Source organism: Dermacentor albipictus, chromosome 1 (genome assembly GCF_038994185.2).
Source record: "Dermacentor albipictus isolate Rhodes 1998 colony chromosome 1, USDA_Dalb.pri_finalv2, whole genome shotgun sequence".
NCBI classification, from domain to species: Eukaryota; Metazoa; Arthropoda; class Arachnida; order Ixodida; family Ixodidae; genus Dermacentor; species Dermacentor albipictus.
The window spans coordinates 155,034,432-155,059,906 of record NC_091821.1 but is presented as its reverse complement, the minus strand read 5'-3'; the positions used below and the strand labels follow the sequence as shown (position 1 = coordinate 155,059,906).

At 39.7% G+C, this 25,475-nt stretch overlaps 2 protein-coding genes across 10 annotated transcripts in view; one reads left to right on the top strand and one right to left on the bottom strand.

Moving 5' to 3' along the window:
* LOC139050987 (alanine--glyoxylate aminotransferase 2, mitochondrial) overlaps positions 1-20,051 on the bottom strand; it is a 48,461-nt gene extending 28,410 nt beyond the window's left edge. Inside the window, exons 1-8 of one of the 2 annotated variants that reach the window (XM_070527926.1) lie at positions 19,304-20,051; positions 15,356-15,432; positions 13,134-13,324; positions 10,737-10,860; positions 9,626-9,720; positions 8,216-8,309; positions 6,706-6,900; positions 1,060-1,152 (exon numbers count right to left, since the gene is read on the bottom strand). In XM_070527926.1, the coding sequence (XP_070384027.1) occupies positions 1,060-1,152; positions 6,706-6,900; positions 8,216-8,309; positions 9,626-9,720; positions 10,737-10,860; positions 13,134-13,324; positions 15,356-15,432; positions 19,304-19,442 (1,008 nt within the window). In that variant the 5' untranslated portion in view covers positions 19,443-20,051. Of the gene's footprint in view, positions 1-1,059; positions 1,153-6,705; positions 6,901-8,215; positions 8,310-9,625; positions 9,721-10,736; positions 10,861-13,133; positions 13,325-15,355; positions 15,433-18,758; positions 18,790-19,303 lie in introns of those variants that run through there. The other variant, XM_070527929.1, reaches the window with a different exon arrangement.
* A 449-nt stretch (positions 20,052-20,500) lies between these two features.
* The window catches only part of LOC139050973 (endosome-associated-trafficking regulator 1-like), a 69,428-nt gene continuing 64,453 nt past the window's right edge, over positions 20,501-25,475 (top strand). For 2 of the 8 annotated variants that reach the window (XM_070527899.1, XM_070527894.1), the window contains exons 1-2: positions 20,501-20,837; positions 21,177-21,209. In XM_070527899.1, the coding sequence (XP_070384000.1) occupies positions 20,630-20,837; positions 21,177-21,209 (241 nt within the window). In that variant the 5' untranslated portion in view covers positions 20,501-20,629. The remainder of the gene's footprint in view (positions 20,838-21,176; positions 21,210-25,475) is intronic. The other 6 variants (XM_070527911.1, XM_070527906.1, XM_070527904.1 and 3 more) reach the window with 4 other exon arrangements.

Sequence of the window (25,475 nt, the reverse complement as noted above, 5' to 3'; positions counted from 1 at the left end):
TGATTTGATATTCTTCTGGGATATAATATGCCTATTTGTTCACACAATTTGCCTGTCAATCATCCTATGTTCATGTTTGTTTGAAAATTATTTGAAAAAAATATAATATTGTGGATAGCCATTGTTCAATTTAAGAACCAAATAAAATAACAGCTACTGCATTTTCCGGACTAAAGGTCATGTGCATTTTTCTAAAATGTTTGTTGATATATCTTAAACAATAGGGCCACTTTCATATCCATAAAACCATTAACACTGACATTACCAATATGAGCATTTCTTTTTCCCGAGAACACCACGCCGCAGAAGCAATGCCAGCGACGTGCCTCAAACATCTGTAAATGTTAGTGAGAGGTTGACAACGATGACTCAGCGATGTTACTGGCCAAAGCAGGTAAACTTTTTGACTGCATTGGAGGACCAGGCCTTCGATGGCTTTGAGTGAAGTGGCTTTGTGGCTCGCAAAAATGTTTGTACGGAAATGTAGTGCCCTGAAATAGTTAAGTGTGGCATTTTGCGATAAATGTACAAGCATGCATAATCGCACTTCATTGTTCCGACAGAGTTGTGTGACCTATAACAAAATTTCTTTTTTTTTCTTCGAAACCCCCAAAAGTGGGAGGTGCAATTCATACAAAGGTGTGACTTATAGTTTGGAAAATGCAGTATATACTTTAAGGGCCAAATCAAATAGCAGGACATTCAATTTGCTGTTCAAATTTTTTTATTATTTGCACACTACATACTACTTCTTTTATGATACTAGGCTATTTGTTTAAAGACTAGCACCTGTTAACTACAAACATTAGCTTGTGTTTTATAATATCAAGCCTTAATAAGAATGCAAAGCCTCAATAATTAAGGCAAGCAGGAAACCTAAGCTGAAATTTGTTTTCTATAAAACTAGCTAGAAAGTAGTAAAAGCCTACTGCAATGTGGCAAGACCTTACACGTTCTTCACTGACATAGGCTATAAGCACATACTACCCATGTTGAGTGCAGTGGCATGCATAAGGACAACTATAATAGCTTACGTGGCCATCAGGCAAATATGCTTACCTCATCAGCAACAAAAAGGCCGCCTTTATTTTTGATTAAATTGTAGGCTTTCTTAAGATAGCCTCTTGGATACTGCACAGAGCCGCCAACACCCTGGTGAGACAGAGAAAGCAAAAAAAGTGAGTGACAGTACTGAGGAACTGAGGTATTTCACTGTATATTTTGTTGATAAATGAAGTAGTTTGAGAATTAGCAGTGGTTAGATGTGTTATATTGCTCACATGTTTCCATGCAGTAGCATTTTACATGTCGCAGGTCTAGTGCAGGAGGGGTATGTCGTCAAGTTTCCCTAGTGAGTGTGACACTGAGAAAAGGAAAGAGGAGAGACAGTGGAATATCCCCAGAAGAGAGGAGTGCCGTGACTGGGTGGAGTGAGTGCTAGTGACACCACCTGAAACACCAAGAGAAACAGAAAGGGCAAGCACGAGACTGGAGAGGGCATTCCATAGTAAACAGAGAGAGTAGTATAGGAGGCGGGTAGCGCTGGCGCTGCTGCCAAAAAACATAGCCATAAAGCCTAGGTGGATAGACAGCAGTGCAGTGCACTGTGAAGATACCCGAGCATTGCACAGCGTGGTTTCAAAGCGGTTAGGGTGGTGAAGCACTGATGCAAACAGGATGCTACAAATTAAGAGCGTGCCTTGCTTTGATTTCAAAATGCAGAGGCTAAGCAACAGTGTCAGCAGCAAGAACATAAGGAGAGCACCATGAAGGTAAAGTGTGAGCCAAACCCATTCATACTAGTGGATACAGCTCACTCAAGCGTAACATAAGGAGGCCCCAAATTTTTTTGTTCTATGACAAAAACACATAAACTGCAACAAATGTATTTGTTTAGAGCTATACTAAACATCAAAACTAACTTTAATTCTTAGCTGTTAGAAGACATGTATTTAGAGATGGTTACCTTAACAAAACAAAAAAAGGTTGAAAAAATGTTGCCATAATTCTGCAGCATTCAGTGACTGAAAAATATGTATCAGTGGACCTAGTGCCGCAGATAAATTTGTGTGACATGTGAGAAAGTGTTATGGGTTCAACATTTTGCAGAACCTTTTGCAGCTGCAACATCATTATCTAACCAGAAGAAATAGTCCTGCATGGTAAGTGAAGCAGCTTCCATGTCTTGTGAATTGTGTAAAGAGACACTGCAGAGGTCTTTCGGTGACTTTGCTCACTTACACTAAGGAATAAAAAAAAAGGGGGTTGGGGAGTGAATGTGTGCTGCAACGAAAGAAAAGTTAGGCTTATTCATGATAAGATTCGCGTTGATGACGACTTGTTCTTTTGGGATGACGTACAGCACACACGGAAACTCATTGCAAAGAAAAAAGAGAGCGCAGAATTGCGACCAAACCACACCTACTAGCAGTCACAGTCGAAGCAGTTTCGGCTGCTTTCACTAAATGCCCAAAGTATAGTCAACAAAATAGAGAAACTGCAAGATATTTTACTAGTATACGATCCTCATGTGTGTGTTATATCAGAAACTTGGTTGCACGACGGGGTGCATGATGATGAACTCGTTTCACCAAACCACCAGCTGTTTAGAAAAGATAGGTCCTCCTGAGGTGGTGGCATCGCAGTTATTGCAAAGAATAGTGTTGTTGTAAGGGAATTAGATCAGATAGATAATCATGAAAGTTTGTTTTTGAGTCTCTGTTTGGGGTGTGCCATTCACATTATGTTCCGTGTATCAACACCAAATGCTGATGATCACTTTATGCAACAGTTATACGATCACCTTTTGAAATATAGAGAAAAAAACTTAATAATTACTGGTGATTTTAATCTCCCACAAATAGAATGGCAAAATTGGAGTTATGGACACAGTCTTTCCTCTGACTTACTCATTGATATCATGCTAACTTTCAGTCTTCAGCAGGTTGTCAGTGTATGTACTCGGGGAGGGAATATTCTTGACCTCTTATTCCTCAGCGAAGTCTTTGGTGAAGGAACCGTCGAAATAGAAACTGGCATTTCCGACCATAAACTGATTTCTTTTTCGTCACCGATGACCGTGAATAATGTCAGACTACCCCGAAAAGACACAAAGATTAGGGATTATGCTAAAGCACATGATGAATCGATTATTGATTACTTGGACCTGCACCTTAACATTGTCCAGGATGATGTCGAGCTTTCATGGCAAAGGTTCAGGGAGACTGTTACTTATTGTGTTGAAAGATTTATTCCATTGAAGGCGGTCAAGAAACATCTATCAAACCCTTGGATCAACAGAGATATCATTCAAACTAGGCGGAAGCTGAAAAGAATGAAACGAAAACATAAAAAAACAAGGAGTTCGCAAGTCACACAATTAAAAAATGAATTACTGGGAAAAGTGGAAGCTGCGCGAGAAAGATTCTTCAGTCATAGTCTTGCTGATTTCATTTCAAATGCTCCACAAAAGTGTTGGCGCTATTTAAGTCAGTCAAAAGAGGCAGAATATAAACATTAATGGTAAAATTATTGAAGATGCCCACATAATTGCTGAGCATTTTAATGATTACTTCGGCAGTGTATTCTCGGACCTAGATGATTTCGAACGGTCCAATACAAATAGATCTGTCTTGCATGATACGATTTCCCGAGAAGGTATCTTGGAAATGCTCCTTAATATCAACGTTAGGAAATCTGCAGGCCCTGACAAGCTTCCGAATGCGTTTTTACGAAGGTATGCGGAACAGATATGTGTATTCTTAACAGATTTTTTCAAATTATCCTTACACTTAGCAGAGATACCATCAGATTGGCGTGAGGCAAGAGTTGTCCCAATTCATAAAAAGGGCGATCACCTCACAGTGTCAAATTATCGTCCTGTTTCTATTACAAGCACATGCAGCAAATCATTGGAGCACATTGTTGCAGGCTTTATTCGTCAGTTTTTGACAGATCACAATGTCCTATCCCCACTACAGCATGGGTTCAGAAAGGGATTATCGACTTCAACTCAGCTTGTGTCAGTCGTTCATGAAATCTCTGAAGTACTTGACTCGTCCGGACAAGTGTTGACATGCTCTTTTTAGATTTTAGCAAAGCGTTCGATAAGGTACCCCACAGAAAATTAATCTACAAGCTCGAGTGCATTGGTCTTCCATTAAATATTATATCATGGATCCAAGCCTATCTCCGACACAGGCAGCAGTTCGTAGAAATTAATAAATGTTCCTCAAGTGTCCGTCAGGTAACTTCAGGCGTACCGCAAGGCAGCGTATTAGGACCGCTTTTATTTTTAAGCTATATAAATGATATAATAGACGCAATCCCCGATGATCTGCATGTCAATCTATTTGCGGATGACTGCGTCATATTTAAAAAAATCGCTTCACGAAACGATCACGCATGCTTGCAGAAATCGGTCATGGCAATTTACAATTGGTGCAAACTTTGGGGCATGGAATTAAACGTACATAAAACAGTCTTGCTGCGAGTAACAAGAAAAAAGGAACCTAGTATATTTTCCTATGTTCTAAACGACACAAAAATAACTGAAGTTGAACAATACAAATACTTAGGCGTCACATTCACTAACAGATTCTCCTGGTCAGACCATATTTCCCTTACATGTTCGGCAGCTTTGCGGAAATTATGGTTCTTGAAAAGGAAACTTAAAAAGGCACCAGTAAACACAAGAATTTTAGCATATAACACATTCGTGCGATCGAAACTTGAATACGCAACGGTTGTATGGGATCCTCATACCAAAAAGGACATCATGAATTTGGAACGTGTACAAAGGAAGGCCGTTAGATTTATCTTTGGAAAATATAAAAAGAGGATTCCCCGTCCTTACTAATGCTTAGGAATAAAATCACTTCACTAGAACACAGGCGCAAAGTTAGTCGTCTCCAGTTTTTACATAACATCATAAATGGAAAAATCGGGCTTCGAATACCTCAATATGTAACGCCTCTGAATGCACGAAAAACAAGACATAGACACAACTTTTCCCTTACGCCATTATTTGCTAAAACAAAATCTCACATGAATAGTTTTTATCCGCGTACTATAAACGAATGGAATTCTCTCCCTGTTGAAGTACTTCAATCGGGGAACTTCACAAATGCGTTTGAGAACTATTTTTCACATAAAATAACACAATCATAAATACAAATTTTTTTCACTATTTTTCTCGTTTTCATATGTTAAATTTCCAGTATTTAGTTATGTTTAGTGTCCGATTGTTGTTTGGCACAGCATTTTGATCCACATATAAATTCAAATGTGCGATTATTTTGTTGTAGTTACTGTGCTAAGGGAAGCATTGTGATCTTTGTAACGTGGCTATGGGATGCATCATTTTCATGCACTGTTTATATATACATTTTTTTATTATCTTTGTTGCATTGTTATTACCTTGTCAACTGTATTACCCCTCCTGCATGGGCCAGTATGTTGGCCTGCAGTATGAATAAATAAAAATAAATAAACAAATCATTGTAAGGTGCAAAGCAACAGACAATCACTAACAGAAGGGAAACATGGGACAATATTTGTCTGTTTCTGATTGTCTGTTTCTGATTGTCTGTTCTTTATTAGCTCACGAGTATGCCACCATTGCATATTTTGTCAATGGCATGAAATTTGATAACAGAAAAACACTAATATCATTTACTGCTCGGTAAATATTAACTGTACAGAATATGTTTTGTTGGGAATGTTGGTTGAAAGCAACTATTGTCCCAGCTAAGCTTGCTGACATAGTGCATTACAAAGGTAAGTAAACAAATTATTCCCACTCTGGCAGCAAAATAAATTATAATAATTTTTCAGGAAAAGCCCCTTATGATTTTTCTACATAGTTATTCATGTCTTCAAAACACTTTTCCCCATCAATAAACAAGCTTTTACACTCTCTCCTTTAAAAATATTTTCCACAAATGCACAAATCCACAAAAGTCTACAAATGTATCATTGCCTTCACCTCTTCTTCGGACAAGAATATTCATCCTCCTAGAGCTTCCTTTAAGGGACCACACAAACAGGTGTGGCTGTGAAAATGTTAGCACCAGATACACCTTCAGGTCAAACAAATAGAATAACTGTGCACTATTCTTCTTTGATGCAGATAACAATTAGGGCAGCCTTAATCTCTGGCTTCACACTTACTGGAGAGACAGTGATCCCATAGGCAGTGACAAGACAATATGATGAAAAAAATTTTTTTTAGAGAACAAGAGTGTGGATCGTTTTTGACTCACCCTCATATTCACAAAGCTGCACCTTCAGTAGTTCAGTCTACACTTACCGGCACCAAACCTCTTCAGCGAAGCAGGTAAATGATGGTTATATAACAGTGAGCTGCATACAGTAAGCAGTGTTTCTGAAGTTCCAGCTACAGTCACTTCAAAACTATGCAAAAACTATATGCACCCAGGGAATTTGTAATGCTAATGTGTAAGATAACAATGCAGCCCGAGCTGCTTATAACTCGCAATATACAATCCACTTGATTAAACTTCATTATACCATCTCCCTGTATAGCACAAATAAAGATAGTCAGATTTCATTAAACTACCCTTGCTCCATCCAGTGGTGCTGTATATAAAACAGTCATATGCAAAAAAATATTAACACTGTTATTGGCATGTACTGCTATCATCAGCTCAACAAACAAAACTTAGTGAAAAGGTCAGAAAATACCTGTATGCTCTCAGTAAAAAACGCTGCCACCCTCTTCTTGGAGACACACTGCTGTAGTACTTCACTGAGCTGGTTAGCATAGTGAGAGGCAGCTTCACATTCTGTGCCACATGAACAGGTACGGTCTGCCTGGACTGGGGAGTCGCGACACTTGGAGCCACCCCAAACACCTCGATATGGATCAGGATTCATTGCCTAAAATAAACAATGTTACACTCTGAACCTAACACAATTTTGTAAAAAAAGATGCAACAAACTTTCTGCACTATGCAATCTTTTTTTTTTTTTCAAATTACATATATCTATTTGGTTTTCAAGTTATTACTAGCTGTACTCATCAGTGATTTTTCAGGTGACATTTCAGTGACTCATATGGCTTACATAAGCAGATTAACTTTTGCTATGACACAAATAACCATTATTCATAAATGTGGCTGTATCCATGAACATGTGGCCAATTACAAGGAGGTCATGAGAATTACAATAATACCTCTTCAAAGCTCAATGCTCCTCATCTTAGCACTGCATGCAGTTACAGCAGTCACTTAGTATTTTGAGCAAATTCATGAACTGTGCTATTAATATGCAAAATATGCAACACTTCAGATTTGCACACTCTAGTCTTGTAACGGTGCACTGGTGTACTATGATGCTGGAATGAAATGCAAACAGGAGAAACTATAAGGCACATTTCCCCTTCCACATTCACCTGTTTGAATGTCACTGGCAGAGCTTTCTCGTGGATGCTTGGTCAGGCAAGAGCATATTTGGTACCAAGTTGTACCACAGTGACACATTGTAATTTGAAGCAATTATGTGTCAGAGGTGTCCTTATTTCTCTCTCCCTTTTCACATCCGACTAAGGTCTGTCTGCACATACAGTCACAAGTGGACATAATTGGATACCTGCATATAAATTAAACATGATTGCACCTACACTTAAACCATTTATTTGTCTTATATTTTAGTAATAGTGCTCATCAAGGTAACCAGTCTCACCTCACTCTTGTATAGTCGGTCCTGTTCCATACTAGTGAAGTTGCACTTGCAGCAATATAAGTGAAAGGGACACTAAAGGAAATAGTAAGTCCAGCTAGATTAACTAATTAGGCTTCTGTAGTAACGAATTCATGATTCATAGCGAGAACAGAGCTTTTGTAAGCAAGAAAATTACTAAAATGAAAAATTGGAGTGGCGCCTGTTGTGGACTATGGTACCTCTCGCACAACGTCAGCACTAGCTGATTCACAAAGAGCGGCATAGAGGGAGGTCATGTGGAGAATACGTCAGCTCGTCCGTTTTGGCACAGGCGGTTCAAATTGAGCAGCAGCAGCAGGACCTTTGGCAGCAATCTTCTACACAAGAAAGTGATATATTGACGCACAGTAAACGATTATTTCTAGATGAATAATCTACCAATCTAGCTCGACTGAATATTTTCCTTTTGCATACGTTTAACACCCTCCCACACACATAAATTACTGAACTTATTTATGTATTGTGCACTCACATGAAATACGCCAAAGCTGGATGGTATGTGATGCTTGAAGTTGCCAACAGCACACAAGCTGGCACAGTATGGGCTCATGCCATGGTAAGCATTTCTGTACCGACAAAATAACATTGTCATTGTTACTAGTCATCTCCAGAGGCCTTCATACTGGTGCTTTGTAAGTGAAGAAATACATCTATAAACAAATATTCACCTGATCCTTCTGGACATTATAATTCAAACCTACCAATACAAACTAGCTGTATCTTTGCCCATAACATGTGTAAAATGTATAAAATATACAGCATAAACATAGAAGAATGTTTGAGTACACATTTTTACTAACTTTAAATGCAAGTTTGTAAGGCCAACTTCAAACATTCAAAGCTGAGAAAGCATGGTGCACAGAGGCTTCTTTCCAATGTAAATGTGCACCACCGTTTGTTGTTTTCCATGTCCAAGTCATGTACAATGTATAAGCTCAAACAAAAAATAAATAAATAAAAATGGCTGCATTGTAAGCTTGAAATAACGGTATAGCATCAAATGTGTGAAACATTAAGTAATATTGTTGGCTAAATTATTTATTTATACAATTTTATTAATGGAATATGATACTAAAATTTATGACAACTAATGAGTTTTAGATAAATGTCCACTGGGGAAAAGCTGCAACCTGGGATAATTGGCAAATACAACTGTGATTCACAACTGTGATTAAGCACCATGAAATGAAATATGGAGACAGAGGAGATGTAAACATGTGAAGACAGGTACATTGTTTTCCTTGTTTCACTCCTTTGCATTTTGGTTGTATGTGTAAACATCCAAAGGGATGTTTATGGCTCTTGTGGCTCTTAAGGAGAAACATTAAAGATGAAATTCTATCCCACAGCTACTGCCAGTTTGCTCTGCTAAAATAAAGAATGTTTAATTCACATGACATAAGGAATAAGTGTGTTAGGTGCATATATCCTTGGAGGAAGGCCAATATTACCACACTAAATAATAAAACAGATTACATGATTCTAAGCTGCTTTACTTATTTCTGCATAAATCACTTAGCAGGTTGTCAAATGTGTATGGATTGCCTTGCACAAAGACTCCCTTTACTATATCCTGGCTGTGAATTTGCTCGAATTGTGTCAAGAGGCTGGAGAAACAAATGAGCCCACCCAAAATGTATGCTCAAGTTGCATAAAAAATGAAGATGGTCACTGCAGCATCTTAAAAGATTTGAGAATGAAAAGCATGAGAAAAAAAAAAAAAACCAAAGGGGGAGATAAATGAAATAAAATTTGAAAACCACAAGTCTCACAACTGAATGCATATATTATGTTTCCTCAGTGCAGTGACTGTGCAGCCAGAAATAAAAATGTGCCATTTTCAATTTCATGCAAAGAGCTTAAAATTTGGCAACAGTACCACCTCAGAGCAATAATGTCATATGCTCCTGTGTAAAGCCGTGCCATCATCATAGCCAGATCGTTGGCCTCTGAGCCACTGTTAGTGAAGTAGCACACCTACACAAAAGAGAATGAAATGCACCGAATGGAATGTATAAATAGCAAAGCCTCATGTAGTCTAACCACATATTTTTTACTATAATCAATGAACAAGCACAAACTATGTAATGCAACAGAACTCTGTAATACAATTAATGCTTGTAATAAATGCTAAGAGCTTATAAGGAAGGAATGTAAAGGCAAAATAGTAATTAAATCATCTTTTTATGAGGTCACACAACAGGAAATTTATAGGTCAAGCTCTGATGTTAAATACTTGGGAACTTTCATAGCTGCGTACAGTTCCAGTAGGTGACCAATTGGTCGCATGGCTAAAAAAAAAGTTCAAGACAACTGCTATTTTCTTTTTTTAACTAAAGCTGTGAAAGCCCCATCACTTTTTACTAAAATGTGACATTTCAGAGCTGGAATAGCTCTGAAAAGTCATGTTTCAGGAAGTTTTCGTTCGTTTTCTCAGTTTTAATAGTTGTTCCCAGTGAGGTAGACTTCTGCTGAATGTTCATCTTTACATTTAGACTCATTACAATATGGTAATAGTTAGATAATCTATTGATTGTAATGAAGTAATACACACACCCAACACTTCTCTTTTGCCACCTTGTTTTAGTTGTGATACAGCAGCCTGCTAGTTGTGTTTGCTTCATTATGATACACAAATAGGCTCAGCCTTTTGCACTATACAGTAACAAAGATGAAATGCATTTGAAGCCAATGACTCAAGAAAACAACTCTGACTGGGTAACTATTAATCATTACATGATATGATGCTTTAAGAGTGTGGACTGTCAAAGTGGAGACAATAGAGCCCTTTACTGATTTTTTTCTATAGCAGCTATACATGAACGTAGCAAAAACTTCATTTCATAAGATGAAGCTACAAACATAGCTGCAAAAATATCAAATGAGCCAATATGTTATTTCTAATAATTGCTGTTAAACAACATACTTTGCATATAAACAATGAATTTTATTCAGCGAAAGCTAGCGCAAACAATGTGCTAGTATCATCTCACTTTCAGGTCACCAGGCATCTTTGCAGCGAGTTTTTCAGCAAACTCATGCACAGAGGGGTAAAGATACAAATTAGATGTATGCCAGAGCTGCTTCAGTTGGTTCTCAGCAGCTGCAACTACTTTCCTGCAAGTACAAAGAACAATAAAATTACCTCCAAAGCAAAACTGAGGGGGAAATCAAAACCAAAAATAAGGCAGCATACATAGTTGCAGCAATTTTGGAATGATCTATACAGACAAAAAATGAAAATGAAAACAAAAGCTGCAAATAGAGGCTACTCTTGGAAATTGATTTTTTTTTTTTCCAACCAGATGTGGTCATCTTCTCAGATCTTCTCCTTCTCGTTAATTACATTATGAGGCTCTCAAATCCAGCAACATTGATACCTTCAGGTAGCATGTGTGGGTTTATTGACCAGTTGCCATCACTCAAATAGATCACGTACTCGCAACGCCTGCGGCAGAAAGGATGTTCCACATCTTCCGCCAAGGTTTGTGAGTAGTGGTGCTGGATAACACTCCCAGGGTTAGTTCTAGTAGCAAAACATAAATACCCCAAAAAGGGGACGGAAAAACGGCGATGCGGTAGCTCAACTTATAGAGCATCGCACGCGTTATGCGAAAACACAGGTTCATATCCCACCTGCGGCCAGTTGTTTATTCATCCACTTTGATTTCCAATAATTTATCATTTATTTAATTCAATTAGTAAGTAGAAGTAATTTCCCCTATGTTGTCCTTGGTGTCTTTGTTTGTTGGCTTCTTATGAATGTGTATATATATATATATATATATATATATATATATACATATATATATATATATATATATACTACTACTACTACACACGTATGTGCCTGCCAGACACATCAAAAGGCCTCATGCTCTGAATGGTGCAGCTTCCATTCACTAAAGTCTTTTAAGAATTCAATGATACTTACTAATGAAATAATTATCTGTTCTGTTCTATAGTATTACATGCTTTAACACATTCACTGCGGCATGGGTCGCTGCTACGTCACAGCAGTTATTCCCTGCGTGTGGCTGTAAAATGGCAAGTCTTCCCTGTGGTGCATAAACAATAGCCTTGCGAAAAATTAACACTAATAAAAATTGTTTGTTGCTTGTGATTGCAAGCATGGTGGTACCATCGCTTAGGAGCTCAAAAAGAATTGCATAAGTGCATGACTCAAATGTGGGTCACAATTAAGCACCTGGGGAACATGATGTGTGACCCACTAGTGGGTATACATAATGATGCACCTCAAAAAGCCTCAAAAAGTGCTGCCATAGTAAACAGCTGTGTTGAGATTCTACATATGCATAACCAAGCATGAATAAATAAAGTAATTTCACACTGAACTTCTATGAATTTGACATCAGTTCACTTGACCATGTTTGCAAATACATTATACTTTTCTATGGCAGAAAAGCTCTTTATTTAAAACTTAATATGTGAAACATTGAATAATTCAAATTAGGATTAACAGATGATGATTAGATTATGAATTCTACTGGTCATGCTGAAGCTACCAAAAGGGATAATTCCTGTTCATGTTGCAGGGCGCACATTACTTACACTTGAGGCAACCCTCTTAAAAGCTGCTAAAGCTTTTAGTCCTGTACTCTTCCTATTCCAAGGGAAATAAAGTTGATTGATTGATTGATTGATTGATTGATTGATTGATTGATTGATTGATTGATTGATTGATTGATTGATTGATTGATTGATTGATTGCATGTGCAGAGAAGCTAAAAGCATTAGGACTATGGTATATACACAAGGACTTTGGAAGACAATGCTGAGAAAGAATGGCCTTCAGAAATGTGGCAATGGCACATAGGTGTGGAAGTGCAGGAAAATGAAAGCAAGAGTTGAATGTACATGCAAGCCAATGAATGTGTAGCATAAGCGCATTTCTACACACAGTATCATGCGAATAGCAAACCCTTCCAAGCTCTTGGCAATGTTTGCACAGTTGAAGCAAACTGAACTGGACTTTTGGAAGTGAAGTGTAAACTGTACTTACTCTGGCAGAATGGCTCTTTTGATACAAAGATGATTCTGACCACGGTTTACAGGCACTGGCATTTCAAGATAGTAGCACAGTACCCACTTCAGAGCACAAATGTTGGTCATAATCACATTTAATTAAAACATCAGATAATTCAAAGTGATGTTGCATGCCCTGTTGACATCAAATTAGGAGAAGTTAAAAGTATGACATTGCAAATATTTAAAAATAAAGAGCATAAGGCAGCTTCTATTATATGACAAACACAAGAACCTGAAATAACATGTGCATAACATGTGAAAAAGTGTATTTGAAAATTATAACTGCTGAGACCAGAAGGCTTTTCCAAAACGGAAGAAGTCATGTTGCTTGTTTCACTCACGGATGGCAGTGACCAACGCTGACTGTAACAATGCCAGCAAACATGTCAAGGTAGCGTTTCCCCTTGTGATCCCAGAGCCACTGCATGTGGCCCTGTGTGAACAGCAAGGGTTCCTTGTACCAGAGGTTGCTGTTCAGACTTGGATTCAAGTGGTGCTTTCGCAGGGCCACAATTTCTGCCCATGGTTTTCCCTGAAGAAAGGTAGGTAACAAGTGCAAGAAACCAGAAACAGCACTGTAACACAAAAGAGCAAGCTTCAGATAATAGGGAAGTTGATAGAATGAAAGCACTATTCTACTGAGCATAACAAAATGTGTTCCAAAAGTAAGTGGCACTTCACAGCAAGAAAAGAAATCCATGACATTTAGACATTTTGTGCTGAAGTAATTTCCTTTAGTGGTTTGACTGAGCAAGATTGGTGCCTTGTTTTTGTCATATATTTGATTTTCTACTCTGAACATGTCTTATGACATTGTTTTCCCCTCATCTTTGAAGGTTTGCTCACTTCTTCCTAATGCAAAGCTTTAGGATAACTGCAAGAGTCAATGATATGAATTAGCACCATGCTCAGCACTCCAGTGAGCATATGTGCCTCATCTGACTGATGTTCTCTGTAACCAGCATGAATTATTAGGCACTCGACAATAGAATGTGCTGGGTAGCATGTTATTACATAACACCTCTGAAACCATAAATATACTCTCTGCATGGCCTAAGTGCTGACAAACAAAAAAAGTTAGTGAAGCACTATTTTGAATGCAATTCTTATGCTGTGTTCAATGTACAATCAAACCCACTTAATATTCACACACTGTTTGTACAAACAAAAACAGAGAGACCATCACAATTGCATGAGCTAAATGTCACTGTCTCAAGTGTAGCTATACTCCTGATTTTGAAGTTTTTATTCTTGGCGAAAATAATCTAATGTTTTTCATTGTTTGCCAACTTTTGAAACTATGGTAGAATTTGATAGGCACCCTATGTGAAAATGTCTAAAAGTGGCAATTATTAGTGCTATAATGAGGGCACTGCTCTTATATATGTGCTTTTGGTATACTAAGGAAGCTTAGCGACTGCAAGAGCCTTCCAAAACAGATGTGTTTGGTGAAAATAAAGAAATAGATAATATTGTGTTTATGAATTTCTCTTTTTCTTGCATTAGCAATTATATGGACACTCCAGGTGAATGTTCACCGTCGTCATCACTGTTGCCGTGAGGTTCCATATATATTTACGGATATGTCTGCTATATGTTTATGCATGTCATATATGCAAGGTAGATGCTATACTGTTCAACCACCAAAGTTTCTCAGACCAGGTCTTACGTTCTTGACTGAATCATTCCTCAGAATTTTTTTAGAATGGCAGCCGGCAAACAAATGTCAGGAAACATAACATTCACAGCGCATGGCTTTTATCTTAAATATTCTCAGACTATTAAACAATAAAAGTGCAAAACAATATCAGTGATGAAACCTGAAAATTATGTAATTTTACTGGTGCAGCTCTTTATAGGCAGCGTAGCGGCACCTGTGCAATTCCATTACAGGCCCTACATGACATGTTAAAACGTTTAAGGGTTCCAGAAATTTTGCTGCACCCTTATGTGTCATGTCTACATCAGTTGGGCCCCCGTACAGTAAGAACACTGTCTGAGAAGTTCAAGCACAATGCTAAACCTTGCTATCACTGTCAGTGCTTGGCCCTTCAGGTGAAACTGGCAATTTTCTTCTTTTTTTTTCAGAAACCAAATCTACAGCAAAAAGAACATTTCCATTTCTTAAAGATCACTTTCATGGGGAGTTAAGTTATTTGGTTGGCAAATCTTTGAAGAGCATGACTTCATGATATGTGCTCCTTCATGCGCAGCATGCTCAGCAGGGGACAGGCAAGGTGCAGTCTCTCAAACACTGATACTGCTGCAGCTTTTCTTGATGCAGCAAACTAAATGAAAATTTCATAAACAATACTTATTTAGCTATCCTGTGCAAGTACACTGTTCAGAATATGCTAAGTGTCTGTGAATCACAGCATTACACACACTGGCAAATGCGAAAAGTGAAATGTGCCTTCTAGCTTGTTTTCCTGTACTTGCATTTCATTCTGGCATGATGGTACCACTGCAATACACAGAATTGAACACAGACAATAAGACAAAAGTAAACATGCGAGCTCATCGAGCCTACAGATACACATTAGCTCATTTACTGCTCACTAACCTGGTAGGGCTTTGGCTTCACATCACATGGTGGGATTTCCGGAATAGATGTTGTCATTTGCCGTGTGGCTTTAATAACTGCAACAAAATATGTGCCCTTTATAAAGTAATAATAAGCCTACCACACAATGCAATGAGGTATAGTTAACATTGTAAAAGCCTAAAAGCATCCACTGCAATTGCTTGCATATTAAGACTACAGGATTAAATGTCATGTTATCAGTACAGGAGTCTTCATAGCACAATGCCACAAAATATACTTATAGTTGCCATTAAATTCAGCTTATTCTATAACTCTTAACAAAGATAATAAAATATATGCTGAGACTACCGGCTTAGCTTCCCATGCAGCCTTGTCTCTTATGCTCCATACAACAAACTCCACAGCCTTTCAACACTTCTTACAATCTAATGTCATTACTAAACTGTCAAAAGTCAGGAAATATGTATTCAACATGTGCAGCCACCTCTTGCAATTTGGAGCACTGAACAGGCTTCAGATATTTCACTACAAACTGTTCACATTAACAGATTCACCAAATGTTGTGAAGGTTTACTTCTTTATAAACAAAAATACAATACAGATACCAGCCATTCTTCTTTTTAACTAATCTTTTTGAAACATTTTTGCAGCAGCACAATCCTGCCACTGCAATTCATGAACAAAAACTTTTAGGGTGCATGCTGCAACAGTAGAATTGAGGGAAGCCCAGTGCTCAAGGTATGTCCATTTAGCAGAAACCCTCAGCCTGGCACCAGTCATGTCAGCATACATTGAGCATGAAGAGCAAGAAGAGTAAAAAAAAAAGTGTGGAGCCCTGATAAGTGGAAGCTGATGGCGTTTTGAAACAAGAACACCAATGTGCCTTTTGGTACTGACGTAATGTCCACATATCTTCTAGTGAAGTACAGATGTTTAGTACATATTTCTTTAGGGACACTTTAAGAAGGAAACTGTACACTCTTCCATGGGCTCTTTTTTTTTCTTTTCTAAACAAAGCGTTCTTTGTGTTTCTGTGTGCTTGTTGGTTGATCTATTGCTGAGTAAAGTGGGCCAATCTTGAACACCGGGTAATAGTAAACTGGACTGGTCCCGGAGATGGTGTAATCAAAAGTGGGCCCATTCAAAGACTGTGTGTAATCAAATGTAGTGACTTGGTGGGCTGACCCTTACACCAGTGCATGATCTGTGTCCTCCCAAGGGCTTAATGCGGTTAGTAACGTGCATCAATCCTGCAGGCATTGCAATCCCCAATAATGGTATCACATATTAAGTGGCATTCACATGGGAGACTTCTCCTGAGGATAACGTAGATGTAGATCCTATAGGATATGCTGGCACGTACCCACTATGGGGGATTGTCCAGATGGATAATGCAGGACCATCTATAGCATCATTTCCGGTAAGCCTCCTCTACCTTCCCGGCTAACAACAAGGTCACGTGCCACTGCCAAAGGCACGTGCAAAGGCTGGGTGCTGCTCCGTCCCCGCAGGGAGCTTCGAGGGGCCATGCTGCCTTATGAAAACATGACAAATTCGTGATGTAGTGGTCATGTGGTGTGCACTCGTGTCATGGGGAGGTGGATTTTTCCCTCGTGTGAATACTGCTTTATAGTTGTTCAGCTGTAGCATGACAACCTAGCTTCTCTGCCTCTTCCCCTAGCTTTGACATCAGTGTCTCACTGAGTGTACATAGCAGGAAATCTTCCACAGAGGTGTGGTGCAGAGAAGGAATGCGCACAAAAAACATCTACAGGACAAAAGTGATTTGCAAAGGACGTCTCACCAAACAGACTTAGTGAGAGGCCTCTATAGTCGTGTAGTGAAGGCAATTGATTGATCACGTCATCATCAGGGTTGTTGAAGCATTAAACAGGCATAGCTATGTTTCATACTTCCCTGTACATCCACCTTTGCTCACAATGCTTCCTACAACACTCATAGAATGTCACACTTGACTGCAAGTCATCAGTGCATTCATGTTGCATGTCATGAGCCCATATGTAAACTAGTGTTTGCATAGCAGAATTAAGGTGTAAACAATAGCATAAGTTGCAAATAAAATATAATGGGAAACATCCTACATCTTTTTGCATCATACTTAATTGAAACGATTTAAGAAAGCTTTAATGTAGATTCCAACAAATGTGTTGGATATGCTGTAATACTTTTAAAATACCTCTGTGAACTAAATAAAGTATGTTACAATAGTATAAAAACAAACAAAGGTTAGGAAAGATTGACATAACTTTCATTAGCTAATACAACATAGACTGCAAATGGCTGCCAGTATCACTAACTTCTTTCACTTCATCGCTGGTGTATGACTGGCTTGTACACCGTGGCAGGGCTGATGTGAAGTCCTTAAAAACATGGCACACACCCACAAGAAGGACTGGCCACAGAGCCAGAAATGAAGTAATTTCGTAAATTGATGCCAAAGCTTGCCAGAAACACATACACACACATACAAATCAAAACAAAGAAAAAGAAGTGGGAAAGAATTGCAAGAAAATGAGAAAACATTGAATAATTAAAAGAACATGCAAAAAAAAAGACAATGCCACGCTTGCAGCAGAGATGGCAAGCATATATGAATTTGTGGAGTGCAGCACAATATGTCCTATTGCTATAGCCAAACTGAACAGCTCGAAATAATAAATTGCAAGCACACATTGAAAATACAAGGTGGTGAAGGACTTAAACATTTTTTCTGCAACTGAAGGTAATGTAACGGCTTTAAAGAAGGAAATGACAAACTGGTCCTTCTTCATTAAAAGGAAGCAAAGGTTGGAGATCGAGAAGCAAGACTGGCAAAGGTCAAAATTTAGGGATGGAATTCTACAGCAGACTGGTCAATGACACCACACAATGATACAAAAAACATTGATACACATTCCGTGGAAAGTATAAATGCTGCAAGACAACTGAATATAGGAGGATGGTCAATTGAGAGCACTTAAATACCGAAATGAGAATCTGTCAGAAGAGAAAAAGACAGAGAAACATGTACAAGTTCAAGCAGAGGTGAGGCCTTAGAAATGATGCGCTCGTTCATAAAGATATTTCTGCTTCTGAAGGGGCATGGCAAGGACTGTACTGTAACCAACAGCAAAGGAGGCAAGCATCTTGTGCTAGACGCTAGAGGTGTTTTGGGGTATGTATGTGATTGGCACCAAATCTTCATAATAATAAGCAAGAGCAATAGTACTAGTAATAAGCAAGAGCAAGGGTTCAGTTCAATAAAGATATTGATTATGTTGGAAATAAATTTTCCTAGGTGTTCCAGAGCAGTTTTTCTATCCCAACTGGAGCGCACTAGCTCAGGTCGAGCTGTCTGTCTTTCCTGTCAATAAATTCTATTCTATATTCTATGCCAGGGAGCAACTCGAGGGCACCATACCATGCCAAAGAAGCATAGTAACTAACAGGCACTACGCCTCCTCTACCTCCCCGGCGAAAGACAAGGTCATGTGCCAAAAAGAAAACCGAGCAGTTTTTTTTTTTTTATGCCACACTTGAAGTTAGAAATCAGGTCCGTGAAAAAAAAAAAACTAACATATAAAGGGCTAACATCATTGTTGCTTTTGTTTGGGATTTACTTGTTAAATACGTCTGAACACACGAGTGGCAAAAATGATGAAAACTATTTTGGTTCCTGCCTTCGCAGGTGAAAACCGTACTTTCGAAAATATGCCACATATATCTGTAACGACTATTTTCCTTCGGTTTTTTGGGCCGTGGTTGACCACAGCGATAACAGCTGCGTGCGAGCCAATCACGAAGGGGAAAGAACGGAAAAAGTCGTCTCAAATTTTAGCACTGTGGGCATTCCGTGCGAGCGAAATGTGCACGCGCATAGTGTCCGTACACTTGTAACTAGCGCGTTATGATTTAGCAACGCGGTACAAGTTGCAGACATTTTATAAGAAAAAATAGCAGACATACCCCACTCAGGTCTAACCGCACGAAGAACGAAATGTTTTAGGTGCATTTTTCTTGCGGGCGCTCGTTTTACACAACTGTCGGTGGGCCTGTTGGAAGCAAGTGTTCGAAATGGCAGAAAACCAACGGTTTCTCCACGCATCCACCCCGTTTCACACACGTGTTCTGTTACAACATCTACTGCGCTATCACACGAAAGTACCCACACACACAAAAGCAGATATATCCACGCATTTATATTTTTCCTTAACGGAACGAGTGGAATATGGTTTCAGTGGTATCAGCGTGCAGTTGGCACGCTAGATAAGTGCGGCAATGAGGAAGGCCGCACAATAAATATTAGCTCGACGTCGAGCTCAGGCCACCAAGGCTTTGCTACCAGCAATAATGAAGCTACGTAATCCGCGTCGGAAAAATAAAATAAAAAGGAACAAAAAGAAAAAAAAATAGCCGAGCTTTTTACTGAATGCGCGGCGGCAGCACTCGAGAACTGACGTCAAGCGACGAAGCATTGATACACAAGCCACGCAGTGCAACTTTTGTGAAGTGCTCGAAATTTATTGCTTTCGTTTCTTTGCCACGCATAACGTGCCATGCCTTGCAAAGCTGTCACGCTGCCTAAAACGTGTATGTGGAACGTGGAGGAAGTTCTTCCTCCACGATCTGGAAACTCGTGCAACACCCATGTATCAAAGCCTTCTCGTACACTGCAGCCATACGCAACGCCTGGAGGCGTTGCCATACGTCCCCACAAGCCAACGTTGTCCCTACCAACGTTCGTCCCTACCATAGAGTTTCATACAATAATTACTAGAGGGAACCCTGGCGCTAGTATCTACGGGAGCTGCAACAAGAACGGTTGTACCATGGTGTCCGTTTATTTGGCGTCTTTATATTTTATAATGAACAGCTACCAACTAGCCAAACAGGAAGTGCTTTTAAGATACATGTTTGTACATTTCATGGAGGAAGAAAACTCAGGAGAAGCCCTGACGTCACTCTTTGCGAAGCGAAGTGAAGCCGAAAGTTGGCGTTGCACATGGCGTTGCTCCGCCTATCGGGCCAGCTCTCCTCTCTTGTTTACATTTCTCGCGAAACCACGCCACGCTGTGCGCAACCGGCCTGCTCGGCCTGCTCGGAGGAGGGTAGTGTCTAGTTTAAGGAGAAGGGGATATAAATATAAATAAAGGGGCGGCGAAAGGCTAGGTGGCGCAAGCCGCTGCCCCTTACAAAGGGTGTAGCCGCCATCCATTCATCCAGCCACAGCTGTCATTGAGTTTCCTAAACTCTATGACAGCTGTATTGTGACTCTATGACAACTGCTGGCATATGGCGGCTCCCAGCGATAATGAATTGGATGAACAAAATGCTACCAGCGAAGATGCCAACCCGTTTTCCTTTCAGCGCTTTGTCAATACGCGTAGCACGTCCTCATCAGAATACGCTCCAAATGAGCTCGGGGATTTAATTACTTGTGGCCAGAATGTGCACCAAACTCGTCGGAAATGTCTTCTTGTCGTAGACGATAAGCCAAAAGGTATGCATATAGCGCGTTTTCTATCGTAGCTTTACTGCACTAAAAATGTGTTGTTTTTAAGTGACAGCTATGCAGACGCGTTTTAAGTGTCTTTTGGGGTCGTACTTTTCGCATGTCTGCGATATTAAAGGTTATCTGTAGTCGCAGGCAGGAATGAAATTAAGCTGAGCACTCGTGTTATTAGCTAAAGACCCAATTCTCGCATGCTACTTTTAAGTATATCAACCTTGCTTTCGTATTTTTCCTGCATACGTCATCCTCATTACATCATATTTCCGCTACCTTCAGTTAATCTCTCATCATCCCTTATCCCGATTGCAAATAACGTTTGTTCCACAGGCTGTAAAGGCTGCCAGGTGGAATCTCTTCAAGGTAACAGCTCTCTCACCTTTGACCCATTTCTATATGGGGGTCTATTTGGTCTATTTTTCGTGTTACTCTTCCACTTCTCCCTGCCATTCATATACTCCACAACTTGCAAGGCAGATGGGTCTCGGGAAGATGGAGACACGATCAGCAGTGACTAAACTAAAGAAACACCCAGCCTCGGGTCAAAACTTCTACAACAGAACTTGTCTTCGTCACGGCTTGTTGTAACAGCTCTAGGCTGGGGGTTCTCTTGATGACATCCTATGTTGGAACGTTGGCCCCAGACCGAGTGTTCGGCTGCTGTGTATCCAGAGTATCTTGGTGTTTCAAATGATTTTTACTCTTGTTGGAGCTGATTGTTGCCTTTTGCCAATGCACGCCTCACTTCATCTCGTAGTGTAACCAGACAAGCTATCTTTTCTTTTTTCTTGAACTTCGGCTACAATGTCTGCAACTTTGACCACACATTGGATGCAGTCATTCTCTACCTTTCCTTGTAATACATATCTATCTCCGCGTTGTAATTTTAGCTAATTGAATAGTTTAAAGGTTCAGAAAAACTCCACTTACTGGTCACATTGCTAGTTGTCCAACCGTTTCTTTAACTTGCATTTAGATGTGGCTAGTGTCTTACATTGCGCAGAAACCTTAAAATAGCAGGTTTCATTAATTCAGCCAAGTTACTCTGCACCTATAATGGTGCACTGCACCGAGGCTTCGATTCCCCGAGGTGCAGTGGTGCCCCCTACATCCCCGTGCTCGATTGAATGGAGTGCTAGGCAAGGTGCCGCTGCGATACAGTGCACCCTTGAACCTTGCAGTGAGTGGGTGCAGCCCAGCACACCTTAACTGGCACCACCTGCACCTTTTTGTTTGAGGTGCCGTATACCATTTCTGAATCGAACAAACCTAGCTTTACAATTTTTCTATCTTGCCTGGATTTGGATTTTCCTGGTCGCTGCTCTTTTCAGGTCACCTCACTTATCCACCAAATTCAAATTCATCAACTTGTTGAACTGAGTTGTCCTTCCAAATTTCATGTTTCTGTGTTAAGTCTTTGCATAGGTAACTTCCCACTTCTGGAGATCTGCAAGCCTTTGTTGTCTGGAAATTTCCTTTTGCAGTATCTCACAGCAAGTGATGTCACCTGCACAATAATTTCCAGCGTAATCGAAGTTACGTACATAGACATGCCAGGCATACAGGACCCATCCAGCTAAACCGCTGGCTAATTCGCAACCAGATTGCTCAAAAAGGTGACTTCCTGCAGTGAATGTATTTTCATACCTTGTTTGAGTGCATTAGTTGTCTGTTTCATCAAGAATAAATTCATAGTATGCACCACCTACTGCAATGCCAAGGAAATCATGTGGAGTCTGCAGGAACTGAGTGGTGGTGCCATCTGTCGTCGTGAAGGTGAAACTGTAGGCTATGAATGAAACAGATGCGCCAGGCTTCTATTGTTGCAAATTCTACTTTCTGTTCGGCATTGCTCTAGGCAGCATTATGCCCCTAATGATGTATTGTAATGCATCCACTGTGGAATGCCACCTCCATGCTATAGTTGTGTGCGAAGGAGCCAGTGATTTTAGCTGGAAGAGTTGCATCTACCTGGTGTTCTTATTTATGCAACATTCTGCACTTTCCCTGTACACTACTTTATGGTCTTCTGTTGCCCAGCACAAGGTCATGCTTTTGATTCCTGCCTGCAGTGACTGCATTTTGATGGTGGCAAAATGCAAAAACGGCCATGTATCTAAGGACCCCAACTGGTCCAAATTAATCCGAGGCCTACCACCGGCATTCCTTATAGCCACTGTGCAGTTTTATTATGTTAAACCCCACAATTGAATTTTCCCTGTACGCAACTAACAGCAAAAGGTCTGAATGTTGAACCGTAGTAGAGGTCCCTTGATGCCCACCCTACCTGCCAAGCACTTCTAACACCCGTGCCATTCTTTGAATTGTTATGCAGTATGTTCTGTTCACCTTCCTTGTACTTCGAGTTTGACCATACTCCTCCATCAACGCTCTTGATTTGCTTCATATGCGTGTTGTCCAGTTGCCTTCCTCCACCTTTTAGCAATCCTGCAAACCTTCTTCCGTTTGTTTATCTTCAGATACTTGCACATTTCTTTGTTTGCTCTTGCTTGTACCAAAATCCAATTTGTTTTCTTAGCATTTCTTTTCCTTTATTTAGTAAACACGCAACCTTGTTTCAATAAACTTTTTTAGATCTCTGCTGGACTTCATTGAAGAGAAGTAGCATATATGTACACCTGAGATAATTCACCTGTTTTATGTTACAGGGCAAACTTTCAAATGAAAAAAAAATAATAATAATGCAGACTCAGCAGCCCGAAGTTAATGGTGTGCTAAGCAGCTCCATTGCAAGAGTTTGACATGATAGTTCTGCGGAAACCCGGAAGGTGGAGAGAAGTAATTAATAAAGGGAAGATCAGACATTCACCTATTCTTAACAATTGCTACAAGGGAAACCCATACGGGTTCCTCGAAAGAAAAGTCTCACGGTTGGAAGAAAAATTTGTCCTGGTCCGGAACGAGTTTTTCTTCAACTGTGAGGCTTTTCTTTCGTAAAAACCATATGGGTTTCCTCTGTAGCAATTGCTATGAACAGGTGGATGTCTCATTTTCACTTTATTAGCTCCATTGCAGTGTAACCCTTCTCATGACCTAGCAACCCCATGCCATACAACTGAACTAATGTTTGCATACAAAGTGCTCAAAATTGGTCTTCACTTAAATGCCACAGTGCGCTGTTGTTACATTGAGCCCCTGCAAGTGGACAAATTCATCATAATCATTATTTTCATTTATGAGGGTTTCAACGTAATGTTACAAGGAGCTGTGATGTTGCAAGCAGCTGGGATGCTTCAATTTGAATTTGAATTTTATTTTTCCATCTTGCAGTACAGATGGAGGGGTTGTAAAAAAAAGCTGTGCCAGGGCAGCTTGACAAGTTTACAAACCCAATGTTCAGCAGGGAGGCTGTACTTAAAATTATACAGTATTAAAACCATAGATAAGTACACCAAGCAATTGCCAAAGAAAACAAAACAGCAATATGTTCACATAAGTAAACTTAAGTAATGTTATGTAATTGCACAGTATGAAGTACTTTGCACGAACAGGAAAACAAATCGAAGTTAATGAGAGCATAGCCATTAAGAAGAGATGGAAAAGTATAGGGAAGATATTCTTTTCCAAGATTAAGTCAAGGTGCCGGTACTATCCATTCTTTGCCATGTCTTGTTGGATAGCCTAATACTTTTTTCCTCAGTTCTGCTAACTTCCTGAGGTTGGTTATATTATTTCTAATTTACTATTTTAAGACACTATGGTGGTATTTATAAAGATGATCAACTTTAGTGACATTTTTTATTGTCTGCTTTGCAGGTGATGAAATACGATGATGGAGGCTGATTAATGGGAATTCCTGCTGCTAATATACATATACACACATGCACGGAAACATATGCACATACTAATTGTTTGTCATCAGAAATAAACTAACCAGGATGATTTATATGTTGCAAGGATGTTCTGATACTTGGCTTAAAGAGCAGTAAAATATAAAGCACAGAAAAAAAAATCTTCATTTTCTGAAGTTTTGTCGAATTTTTCCTAAGGCCTCCTTTCCTTGTAGCTTCTGAATGTTGTTCCTCCAATTATTGTCAATTTTATGCATTTGTGAGATGGCTTTTTTGAATCTCTGCTTCATTTCAACCTCTTGAAGATTGAACCACTTAATCCTCTTTCCCACGGTCCATGTTCCTTGTTACTTTTTCACATCCATGGTGTTGGGCTGCTGAGCCTGAGGTCGTGGGATCGAATCCCGGTCACGGCGACTGCATTTCGATGGTGGCGAAATGCAAAAACAGCTGTGTACTTAGATTTAGGTGCATGTTAAAAACCCCAGGTGGTCAAAATTTCCGGAGTCCTCCACTATGGCGTGCCTCATAATCAGAAAGTGGCTTTGGCACGTAAAACCCAATACAGTGAAAGCTCGTTAATTCGAACTTCAATAATTCGAATTTATGGATAATTCGAACTGTATGATTTGGTCCGGCCAAGCTCCACAGAAGTCTATGTGTAAAAAAGTCCGTTAATTTGAACGCGAGAAGGTTCCCTCACGGATAATTCGAACTACGCTCGCCTGACACACGGCCAGAGAAGCGCGCCTATAGTGCCTACACACAAGGCTGTATTGCCTCCGAAACGGAGAGAACGGCGAGAGAAGGCAAAATC